This window comes from Phyllobates terribilis, unplaced genomic scaffold (genome assembly GCF_046119375.1).
Source record: "Phyllobates terribilis strain yellow unplaced genomic scaffold, ASM4611937v1 Scaffold_1__5_contigs__length_1240528914, whole genome shotgun sequence".
In the NCBI taxonomy this organism is placed as follows: domain Eukaryota; kingdom Metazoa; phylum Chordata; class Amphibia; order Anura; family Dendrobatidae; genus Phyllobates; species Phyllobates terribilis.
This window is the reverse complement of record NW_027362761.1, coordinates 234,410,057-234,422,806: the sequence shown is the minus strand read 5'-3', so window position 1 is coordinate 234,422,806 and position 12,750 is coordinate 234,410,057. Positions and strand designations below refer to the sequence as shown.

Sequence of the window (12,750 nt, the reverse complement as noted above, 5' to 3'; positions counted from 1 at the left end):
TTTTCTGTATTGTCATGACTTTGAAAATTGTACATTCACACTGAGGGCATCAAAACTATGAATTAACACATGTGGAATTATATACTTAACAAAAAAGTGTGAAACAACTGAAAATGTCTTATATTCTAGGTTTGTCAAAGTAGCCACCTTTTGCTTTGATGACTGCTTTGCACACTCTTGGCATTCTCTTGATGAGCTTCAAGAGGTAGTCACCGAAAATGGTTTTCACTTCACAGGTGTGCCCTGTCAGGTTTAATAAGTGGGATTTCTTGCCTTATAAATGGGGTTGGGACCATCAGTTGTGTTGTGCAGAAGTCAAGTGGATACACAGCTGATAGTCCTACTGAATAGACTGTTAGAATTTGTATTATGGCAAGAAAAAAGCTATGCTAAGTAAAGAAAAATGAGTGGCCATCATTACTTTAAGAAAAATTGGGCAAACTTTGAAAGTGTCCCCAAGTGCAGTTGCAAAAACCATCAAGCGCTACAAAGAAACTGGCTCACATGAGTACCGCCCCAGGAAAGGATGACCAAGAGTCACCTCTGCTTCTGAGGATAAGTTTATCCAAGTCACCAGCCTCAGAAATCGCAGGTTAACAGCAGCTCAGATTAGAGACCAGGTCAATGCCACACAGAGTTCTAGCAGCAGACACATCTCTACAACAACTGTTAAGAGGAGACTTTGTGCAGCAGGCCTTCATGGTAAAATAGCTGCTAGGAACCACTGCTAAGGACAGGCAACAAGCAGGAGAGACTTGTTTGGGCTAAAGAACACAAGGAATGGACATTAGACCAGTGGAAATCGGTGCTTTGGTTTGATGAGTCCAAATTTGAGATCTTTGGCTCCAACCACCGTGTCTTTGTGCGAAGCAGAAAAGGTGAACGGATGGACTCTACATTCCTGGTTCCCACCGTGAAGCATGGAGGAGGAGGTGTGATGGTGTGGAGGTGCTTTGCTGGTGACACTGTTGGGGATTTATTCAAAATTGAAGGCATACTGAACCAGCATGGCTACCACAGCATCTTGCAGCGGCATGCTATTCCATCCGGTTTGCGTTTAGTTGGACCATCATTTATTTTTCAACAGGACAATGACCCCAAACACACCTTCAGGCTGTGTAAGGGCTATTTCACCAAGAAGGAGAGTGATGGGGTGCTACGCCAGATGACCTGGCCTCCACAGTCACCAGACCTGAACCCAATCGAGATGGTTTGGGGTAAGCTGGACCGCAGGGTGAAAGCAAAAGGGCCAACAAGTGCTAAGCATCTCTGGGAACTCCTTCAAGATTGCTGGAAGACCATTTCAGGTGACTACCTCTTGAAGCTCATCAAGAGAATGCCAAGAGTGTGCCAAGCAGTCATCAAAGCAAAAGGTGGCTACTTTTGAAGAACCTAGAATATAAGACATATTTTCAGTTGTTTCACACTTTTTTGTTAAGTATATAATTCCACATGTGTTATTTCATAGTTTTGATGCCTTCAGTGTGAATGTACAATTTTAATAGTCATGAAAATACAGAAAAATCTTTAAATGAGAAGGTGTGTCCAAACTTTTGGTCTGTACTGTATACTATAGCCTGCTGCTCATGCAGTAAGCAATATTATGTTATCTTGTAATGATAGATATATTACTGGTAGTAAAATATTTGAGACTTGGGTTAAGCCGTTTTCTCTATGTTTAGAATATATATGCCATGTTATAATTAACTCTGAATGCAGTGACCAGGACATGTTATGGTTGATCTCTCCGATAATCCAAAATGTCATGAAACTGAAAATGAGATTATCAGATAACAAAACACCTCCATGTATTCTGATATTGGGGACCATCAATAAGAAATGGCGGCACACAGCGCATTTCTTTTTTTTAATACATGGACATGTGAATTCCTATCCATTATCAAGCAGAGAACACCATGCTATTTGTAACACTGTATAATTCAGAATTACAAAAGGAATGGTATATTATAGTTTTGCTAGTGAATCAGTCTTGGGAGATGTGTAAAGACCAGGCTATAATCTTCTGGTATAATCTACAATCACAGCACTCTAACCTTTGTTCAGTTTGGCACATACTCTTTATGATACTGCAATCATAATTATTGGGTTATGAAAGAATCGTGTATAAATACCGTATTTCTTTCAGCTCGGAGGCCTTCAAGTTGCCTTATCATTATTCCTATTACTGACTTGTTTAATTCATGTGCAATGAACCGAGTAATAAAATGCAATATCTGTTGACATCTGAACAGGACTGTGAAATAAAGTGTCCAAATCCTGTTTGGTGTGATCATTCTACTGACTGACTGTCCATTTACGTCATGGAGCCTCTGCGACAGATTCCAACATTTTTTTCCTGTCAAAATGATGTTCATCTCCAGAAATGATGGACATGAGATCCGAAGATCAGAAACAAACCCACAACACATGAGACCAGGTGCTCTGAGGCGTAAAGTGAAGAGACTTTTACACAGTTCGTTATGTAACATAATTAAATGCTATTTTTACAGGGGTAAATCATGGATATACAGATGGCCTTAGCCTTTCACTTGTACACAATCTGTGGTATATGCAGCCAGGCTGCGGGAGCTACTTATAAATATGGTACTGGAAATTACTGGAATATGTTGTGATGAAAGTTTATCTAAATGTATTACTGAGCATGGGCGGATGTTTTACCCTGAGCTAATCTGTTTGCTCATCACCTTGCCATCCAAGTAATGACATACTCTGTGTCAATAAATAATAAGTGTGCATTTGGATAAAACATATTTTCCACCACAGATGACATGCGTAGCAAGTAACCTTATGTTAGACTGGTGTAGTTACAAGGCACGGCAGACTTTGTGTCTATGGTTATATGTGATGATGAGAAGCTCTAGGGTCTTGAACATAAAAAGTGCCACATTTTCCATCGCTCAGGTCTCCCTGAGTGTTCTTCACTCATCCCCATTGATTAACCCTCCCCCTGTGGCTGTTTCCTCTCTACCTTCAGCTCTACATTTTATCTTGGCGCCACTCCAAATTATAATCTTTTCCACATGTTTTTCTTTTTACTCCCCGTAGAAGCTTGGTCTCTCCGACACAGCCTTCCCTCTCTTTACCACCCTCCTTCACTCAGGCCCCCACTCTTTTCCTTAAACTCATCACACTTCCCCCTTTTCTTACAAACCAGTCTCCTCTGCCACACACAATCCTTCCATACAGCACTCCACAAAAAGCAGAAGCTAAGAAGAAACACTGATTTTGGGCACAGGATTGTAGGTGAACATGGACTTGAAGGTAACGTATAGCTATTGGAGTGGGCTACTATGAGTTGTAATGTGGGTAGTCCATTAATGGCCTGGTTCACACTTGTTTGCTGCTGCTTATACTACAATGTATTTTTGGGTTTTTTTTGCCCTTAATTCCTTGTGTTAGCCATGCTTTTATTTAGGGTTGCAGATTAGCCTTCCCAAAAGATCAATTATGTGTTACTTAGCACAGTCCCACAGTAACCGTAGCTGTACAAAGAGCTATAAAATTTACTCTAATTGATGTGCTGGATATGATAACAAAATTGATATTCATGTACTGGAAAACAAGACATGCGGTGACTAAACTGAGAATGAAAAAGACACCTTCACAAAAGTGAACCCAAAATATATATCTGGCCAGTGAAAAAGTCAAATGTGGTAACTTCATCCCTGATTATCATTCTGTATGTGGTGAGTGCATTTATTTTCCTCAAACCACAATTTGAGTGTCCACACTTGAAGGATAAAAAATCTGTTTTGGATTTTGTCTTAGATTCAACAACAAATCCTGAGTGTGTTACATGCGGATTTTGCTTTGCATTTCACCCTATTGCAAAGTGAGCTGCACAGTGTAAATCTCCAAAAAGAATTGACATGCAGCAAATGTAAAAAATCCATGGCGCAAGTCAATTTCTGTTTGGAAATTCTCGGCAGCGTATGGATGAGATTCACTTGCTGCCACTGTAATCCACTGAGGGTTTTCAGTACTCAAATCTACAATGTGTGAAGCCTTTAGGCTATAATCTCACATACTTTTTGTATCCCGTTTTGGTGCTTGTAAAAAAAAGAATGCCTTGGATTTCATGTTTAACAGCTTTTTCTTTGGTTTTCTTTGTTACATGCATGAAAAAAATTGAGGTAGACTCAGGAAAAGATCCAAAAGAGGACAAACATTTGCTTTCTTTATACCTTTATGATCCCCACGTGGCTTTAGCAAAAAACAGCAAACAAATAAATTGTGTATTTCGTGAAGTATGAATACTGAAAACCGTTTCCTTGTAATTTATTCCATCACTGCAAAAGGCATTATAAATATTCATCAGACTGTCTGATAAAAGTTGGACATGGTTTGCAAATGATGTTATCTGCGAGCACTTAAACTCGGGCCCCAATTCATTAAGGTGTTTACGCCAGAATTCTGGAGTAAAACATCTTAAAAAGCTACGAAATATTTTCGAAACATGAAGTTGCACAAACAATTTTTCAACTTTTAGCATTCACACCAGTTTTGGCAGCTCCACGCACCCGTCTAATTTATGATCAGTTGTGTTGTACCTTACACCAGTAATGCTACTCCATTCTCTGAGTAAGATTTCTTGCAAAGTGCATGGGAGTGCACTCCATTTGCATAAAATGCACTTGATTCATTAAGTGGCATTGCTTAGATTGTTGCCATATACAGGCTCAGATTTTATTTTTATATCTCAAAGCAGCCAGCCAAATCATTGTTTTGTACCGATGAGAAGCAAGTACCCTGAAACAGCCAATGGGTATCTGTCTTAGATAACATCCTCAGTCACATTTCAAGGTGTGTTAATGGGTTGGACACTGATTTACTGGGTAACCACCTTCCATGGGTGCCACTTGTGAAAAAAAAAAAAACATTCTGGGTAAGAGCTAATTTGCATATTTTTCTCATGCACCATTGACAAGCAGACCTCATTTAACTCAAAAGGACCTACATTGAAGGAAATAATTATTTGATCCCTTGCTGTTTTTGTAAGTTTGCCCACTGACAAAGACATGAACAGTCTATAATTTTAAGGGTAGGTTAGTTTTAACATTGAGAGATAGAATATCCAACAAAATAAAGAAAATCACATTGTATAAAATAGATAAATTTATTTGCATTTTGCAGTGAGAAATACGTATTTGATTCCTCTGGCAAACAACATTTACAGTGGGGGAAAAAAGTATTTAGTCAGCTCCAATTGTGCAAGTTCACAAACTTAAAAAGATGAGAGGCCTGTAATTGACATCATAGGTAGACCTCAACTATGACAGACAAAATGAGAAAACAAATCCTGAAAATCACATTGTCTGCTTTGGAAATAATTTTTTTTTCAAATTTTGGTGGAAAATAAGTATTTGGTCAATTACAAACAAGCAAGATTTCTGGCTCTCACAAACCTGTAACGTCTTCTTTAAGAGGCTCCTCTGTCTTCCACTCAATACCTGTAGTACTGGCACCCTATATGGGGGGGAGAAGTGACATCCGGCATGGGGCATTATAAGGGGGGAGGTGACATCCTGCATGGGGCATTATGTGGGGGCCAGTATTCTGTATGGAGTGTTATAAGGGGGCCAGTATCCTCTATGGAGCACTATATGGGGGCCAGTATCCTGTATGGATCATTATATGGGTACCAGTATCCTGTATGGAGCGTTATATGGGGACCAGTATCCTGTATGGAGCATTATATGGGGGCCAGTATCCTGTATGGTGCGTTATGTGCTGACCAGTATCCTGTATGGAGCGTTATATGGGGACCAGTATCCTGTATGGAGCATTATATAGGGACCAGTATCCTGTATGAAGCGTTATATGGGGACCAGTATTCTGCATGGAGCAATATATGGGGCCCATAATACTGTATGGAGGACTATACTGTCCGGTCTGCACTGTGCGTTGAGAGAATTCGCCGGTTTCTGAGCTATTGTAGAATCTATAATAGATATCGCTCATGTAATGCAAGAAGTGAAAGAGAAAGAATGCTGAGTTGCATCAAACGAACACCATACCTACTGTAAAGCATGGGGGTGGCAACATCATGCTTTAGGGCTGTTTCTCTGCCAAGGGACCAGGACGACTGATCCGTGTACATGAAGAATGAATGGGGCCATGTATCATGAGATTTTGAGTGCAAACCTTCCATCAGCAAAGGCATTGAAGATGAAATGTGGCTGGGTCTTTCAGCATGACAATGATCCCAAGCACACCGCCAGGGCAATGAAGGACTGGCTTCGTAAGAAGCATTTCAAGGTCCTGGAGTGGCCTAGCCAGTCTCCAGATCTAAACCCTATAGAAAACCTTTGGAGGGAGTTGAAAGTCTGTGTTGCCCAGCGACAGCTCCAAAACATCACTGCTCTAGAGGAGATCTGCATGGAAGAATGGGCCAACATACCAGCAACAGTGTGTGCCAACCTTGTGAAGACTTACAGAAAACGTTTGACCTCTGTCATTGCCAACAAAGGATATATAACAAAGTATTGAGATGAACTTTTGTAATTGACCAAATACTTATTTTCCACCAAAATTTGAAAAAAAATTCTTTCCAAATCAGACAATGTGATTTTCAGGATTTGTTTTCTCATTTTGTCTCTTATAGTTGAGGTCTACCCATGATGTCTATTACAGGCCTCTCTCATCTTTTTAAGTGGGAGAACTTGCACAATTGGTGGCTGACTAAATACTTTTTTCCCCCCACTATAATACTTGGTGGTAAAACCCTTGTTGGCAAGCACAGCAGTCAGACGTTTTTTGTAGTTGATGATGAGGGTTGCGCAAATGTCAGGAGGAATTTTGGTCCACTTCTCTTTGCAGATCATCTATAAATCATTCAGATTTTGAGGCTGCCGCTTGGCAACTCGGAGCTTCAACTCCCTCCATAAGTTTTCTATGGGATTAAGGTCTGGAGACTGGCTAGGCCACTCCATGACCTTAATGTGCTTCTTTTTGAGCCATTCCTTTGTTGCATTGGCTGTATGTTTTGGGTCATTGTCTTGCTGGAAGCCACAACCCATTTTTAATGTTCTGGCAGAGGGAAAGAGGTTGTCACTCAGGATTTTATGGTACATGGCTCCATCCATTCTACCATTGATGTGGTGAAGTAGTCCTGTGCCCTTAGCAGAGAAACACCCCCAAAACATTATGTTTCCACCTCCATGCTTGACAGTGGGGTTGGTGTTCTTTGGGTCATAGGCAGCATTTCTCTTCCTCCAAACACGGCGAGTTGAGTTAATGCCAAAGAGCTCAATTTTTGTCTCATCTGACCACAGCACCTTCTCCCAATAACTCACAGAATCATCCAGGTGTTAATCGGCAAACTTCAGACGGGCCTTCACAGGTGCCTTTTTGAGCAGGGAAACCTTGCAGGCACTGCAGGATTTTAAACCTTTAAGGTGTAATGTGTTTCCAATGGTTTTCTTGGTGACTGTGGCCCCAGCTGCCTTGAAATCATTAACAAGTTCCCCCCGTGTAATTTTAGGCTGATCTCTCACCTTCCTCATGATCAACGATACCCCACGAGGTGAGATTTTGCAGGGTGCCCCAGATCGATGTCGATTGACAGTCATTTTGTATTTCTTCCATTTTCTTACTATTGCACCAACAGTTGTCTCCTTCTCACCCAGCGTCTTACTTATGGTTTTGTAGCCCATTCCAGCTTTGTGCAGGTCTATGATCGTGTCCCTGACATCCTTAGAGAGCTCTTTGGTCTTGCCCATGTTGTAGAGGTTAGAGTCTGACTGATTAATTGAGTCTGTGGACAGGAGTCTTTTATACAGGTGACTGTGTAAGACCGCTGTCTTCAATGCAGGTAACGAGTTGATTAGGAGCGTCTAACTGGTCTGTAGGAGCCAGAACTCATAATGGTTTGTAGGGTATTAAATACAGTTATATGAAAAAGTTTGGGCACCCCTATTAATCTTAAGCTTAATGTTTTTTATAAATTGGTGTTTTTGCAACAGCTATTTCAGTTTGATATATGTAATAACTGTTGGACACAGTAATGTTTCTGCCTTGAAATGAGGTTTATTGTACTAACAGAAAATGTGCAATCTGCATTCAAACAAAATTTGACAGGTGCATAAGTATGGGCACCTCACCAGAAAAGTGACATTAATATTTAGTAGATCCTCCTTTTGCAAAAATAACAGCCTCTCGTCGCTTCCTGTAGCTTTTAATGATTTCCTGGATCCTGGATGAAGGTATTTTTGACCATTCCTCTTTACAAAACAATTCCAGTTCAGTTAAGTTTGATGGTCGTCGAGCATGGACAGCCCTCTTCAAATGATCCCACAGATGTTCAATGATATTCAGGTCTGGGGACTGGGATGGCCATTCCAGAACATTGTAATTGTTCCTCTGCATGAATGCCTGAGTAGATTTGGAGCGGTGTTTTGGATCATTGTCTCGCTGAAAGATCCATCCCCTGCGTAACTTCAACTTTATCACTGATTCTTGAACATTATTGTCAAGAATCTGCTGATACTGAGTGGAATCCATGCGTCCCTCAACTTTAACAAGATTCCCGGTGCCGGCATTGGCCACACAGCCCCAAAGCATGATGGAACCTCCACCAAATATTACTGTGGGTAGCAAGTGTTTTTCTTGGAATGCTGTGTTTTTTTGCCGCCATGCATAACGCCTTTTTGTATGACCAAACAACTCAATCTTGATTTCATCAGTCCACAGGACCTTCTTCCAAAAAGAAATTGGCTTCTCCAAATGTGCTTTTGCATACCTCAGCCGACTCTGTTTGTGGCGTGCTTGCAGAAACGGCTTCTTTCGCATCACTCTCCCATACAGCTTCTCCTTGTGCAAAGTGCGTTGTATAGTTGACCGATGCACAGTGACACCATCTGCAGCAAGTTGATGCTGCAGCTCTCTGGAGGTGGTCTGAGGATTGTCCTTGACTGATCTCACCATTCTTCTTCTCTGCCTTTCTGATGTTTTTCTTGGCCTGCCACTTCTGGCCTTAACAAGAACTGTCCCTGTGTTCTTCCATTTCCTTACTATGTTCCTCACAGTGGAAACTGACAGGTTAAATCTCTGAGACAGCTTTTTGTATCCTTCCTCTGAACAACTATGTTGAATAATCTTTGTTTTCAGATCATTTGACAGTTGTTTTGAGGAGCCCATGATGCCACTCTTCAGAGGAGATTCAAACAGGAGAACAACTTGCAAGTGGCCACTTTAAGTAGCTTTTCTCATGATTGCATACACCTGGCTATGAAGTTCAAAGCTCAATGAGGTTACAAAACCAAAAAAATTGCTTTAGTACGTCAGTAAAAAGTAGGTAGGAGTATTTAAAACAAGAAAATGATAAGGGTGCCCATACTTATGCACCTGTCAAATTTTGTTTGAATGCAGATTGCACATTTTCTGTTAGTACAATAAACCTCATTTCAAGGCAGAAACATTACTGTGTCCAACAGTTATTACATATATCAAACTGAAATAGCTGTTGCAAAAACACCAATTTTTTAAAAAAACATTAAGCTTAAGATTAATAGGGGTGCCCAAACTTTTTCATATAACTGTACTTATTTCTCACTGCAAAATGCAAATAAATTTAAGTAATTTATACAATGTGATTTTCTTGATTTTTTTTTTGGGGGGGGGATATTCTTTCTCTCAATGTTAAAATTAACCTACCCTTAAAATTATAGACTGTTCATGTCTTTGTCAGTGGGCAAACTTACAAAAACAGCAAGGGATCAAATACTTATTTCCTTCACTGTAAATGTAGATTCACTCTTCTGGAGCCTTTATGTCAGTGGATGCAGCGTTATGTCCAGTACATGATGTGGACACAGTAGGAGCCAGCCCAGCGTGATACTCAGCAGATATATTTCTAAAACAGTTGCAGTCATATCTAGCTACATCCATGACATGTTAATATCCCCCATGGCTGCCATCTTACTATTCTTACTACACCCTACCAGGGCAGCTCAGGGTCTAATAGGAAAGCTGTCAGTGCTATGTATAATACACTGCGATGCCGTTTTGCACTGTATTGTATTAGTGATCAAGCTCAATTAGGTTCAAGTCCCATAGAAGTACAAAAAGAAAAAAATAACTTTAAACGAGTCAAAGACTTTTTCCATTCGAAATACTTTACTATGTAAAAGTCCAATAAAAAAATCATATTGTTGGTATAACCGCATCTGTGGCTACTCAATCAATTAAATTATTACATTATGTAAGCCACACAGTGAATGCCAAAATTGTAGTTTTTGCTTGACCTACCTCCAAATAATCTAGCTTCCTCACACCATTCCATCAATGGAAACATTGGTGGAACAGAAAATATATAAATTTGGTTAAAGATATTGATGACTTATTCTTAGTATAGCTGATCAATACCAAATTGGTTGTCTGATACCCCCACAATCAGCTGCTTTCAGCTCTTCTGGTGTCCGCCTGTAAACAGTGAATGGAGCCAGAGCGACTGAGATGATATTTGGTGAGTTTTTTACCTCAGTATTTGTAAGCCAAAACCAGGAGTGGTGATGTGTTTCTATTATACCTTTCCCCTCCTCTTGGTTTTGGCTTACAAATACTGAGGTAAAAACTCACCAAATACTCAATGTGTGCACGGGGCCTTATACACAGGATTACTTGCTTTGCCACGCTACTGTTTTCTCTATGAGAGAGCCACTACCAAACATCCATGGTGCCATCTTATCTCTTAGAGAGCAAAAGGATTGTCAGTCCGAAAAAAGGACAAGCCGGATCCTTATCTTCCCTGACATCATCTATCAGGGGGCCTCCATAAACGCTAGACTGTCGGATGAACAAGTTGATTTCAGCGGGTTCAGCCGACATTAGTCTAATGTTTATGGGGGCCTATAGTCAATGCTGAAAGAAAAAATCTAAAAAACAATGCCTAAAATGCAACTGTTTGTACATCTCGCCTCCCGCCAAAAATAAAATAAGAATCAAAATTGTATGTATTCCAAAATAGTACTAATGAAAAGGTCAATACGATCTCAAAAAAACAGACCCTCACATAATTTTTGTTGATGATAAAAAGTTAATAATCTCAGAAGATAGTGACACAAAGCTTGGTATTGCTTAATTCTAGAGATCTGCAAAATATGACCAGCTTCATACATCCAAAATTCACAATCAAAGTATGGAACATGATGTGCGGACTGGCTTGGGTTCTCCTGACTAAAACTAAGCAGACTTAAACCGTGAATGCTGGATGTGTGAAGCTGGCCTAAATATATATATATAAGCTACTAGTTGAATGATGTAAAATTTATGACACAAAACATTGGTCTAATCGTTATCTTTTTTTCACTTTTCCACAGAAAGCAATAATAAAAGTTAAACACTAATCTATACAGTAGGGAAAATAAGTATTTGATACACTGCTGATTTTGCAAGTTTTCCCACCTACAAGTAATGGAGAGATCTGTAATTTTTAACGTAAGTACACTTCAACTGTGAGAGACAGAATATAAAAATAAAAACCAGAAAATCACATTGTATGATTTTTAAATATATAAATTGCATTTTGTTGCAAGTATTTGATACAAGAGAAAAACCAAACGTAATATTTGGTACAGAAACCTTTGTTTGCAATTACAGAGGTCAGACGTTTCCTGTAGTTCTTAACCAAGTTTGCACACACTACAGCAGGGATTTTGGCCCACTCCCTCATACAGATCTTCTCCAGATCTTTCAGGTTTCAGGGCTGTTACTGGGCAACATTGAGTTTCAGTTCCCTCCAAAGATTTTCTTTTGGTTTCTGGTCTAGAGACTGGCTAGGCCATTCCAGTACCTTGAAATGCTTCTTACAGAATCACTCCTTAGCTGCACTGGCTGTGTGTTTCGGGTCATTGTCATGCTGGAAAACCCAGCCACAACCCATCTTCAATGCTCTTACCGAGGGAAGGAGGTTGTTGGCCAAAATCTCACGATACATGACCCCATCCATCCTCCCTTCAATACGGTGCAGTTGTCTTGTCCCCATTGCAGAAAAGCACCCCCAAAGTATGATGTTTCCCCCACCATGCTTCACAGTTGGGATGATATTCTTGGGGTTGTACTCATCCTTCTTCCTCCAAACACGGCGAGTGGAGTTGATACCAAAAAGTTCTATTGTGCTCTCATCTGACCACATGATGTTCTCCCATGCCTCCTCTGGATCATCCAGATGGTCATTGGCGAACTTCAAACGGGCCTGGACATGTGCTGGCGTGAGCAGGGGGACCTTGCGTGCCCTGCAGGACTTTAATTCATGACGGCGTAGTGGGTTACTAACGGTAATGTTTAAGACTATGGTCCCAGCTCTCTTCAGGTCATTGGCCAGGTCCTTCCGTGTAGTTCTAGGCTGATTTCTGACCTTTCTCTGAACCATCCTTACCCCATGAGGCGAGATCTTGCATGGAGCCCCAGTCCAAGGAAGATTGAAAGTCATCTTGTGTTTCTTCCATTTTCTAATAATTATGCCAACAGTTGCTGCCTTCCCAACAAGCTGCTTGCCTATTGTCCTATAGCCCATCCCAGCCTTGTGCAGGTCTACAATTTTGTCCCTGGTGTCCTTAGACAGGTCTTTGGTCTTGGCCATGGTGGAGACGTTGGAGTGTGATTGATTGAGTGTGTGGACAGGTGCAGTTAATACAGGTAATGAGTGCAAAGTAGGAGGGTTTCTTAAAGAAAAACTAACAGGTCTGTGAGAGCCAGAATTCTTGCTGGTTGGTAGGTGATCAAATACTT

At 40.5% G+C, this 12,750-nt stretch overlaps 1 protein-coding gene across 1 annotated transcript in view; it reads left to right on the top strand.

The window, feature by feature from the left end:
• The first annotated feature begins 3,128 nt into the window (after positions 1 to 3,128).
• The window catches only part of LOC141254942 (twisted gastrulation protein homolog 1-A-like), a 56,213-nt gene continuing 46,591 nt past the window's right edge, over positions 3,129 to 12,750 (top strand). Inside the window, exon 1 of the mRNA XM_073671054.1 lies at positions 3,129 to 3,282. Coding sequence (XP_073527155.1) covers positions 3,271 to 3,282 — 12 coding nt within the window. The 5' untranslated portion in view covers positions 3,129 to 3,270. The remainder of the gene's footprint in view (positions 3,283 to 12,750) is intronic.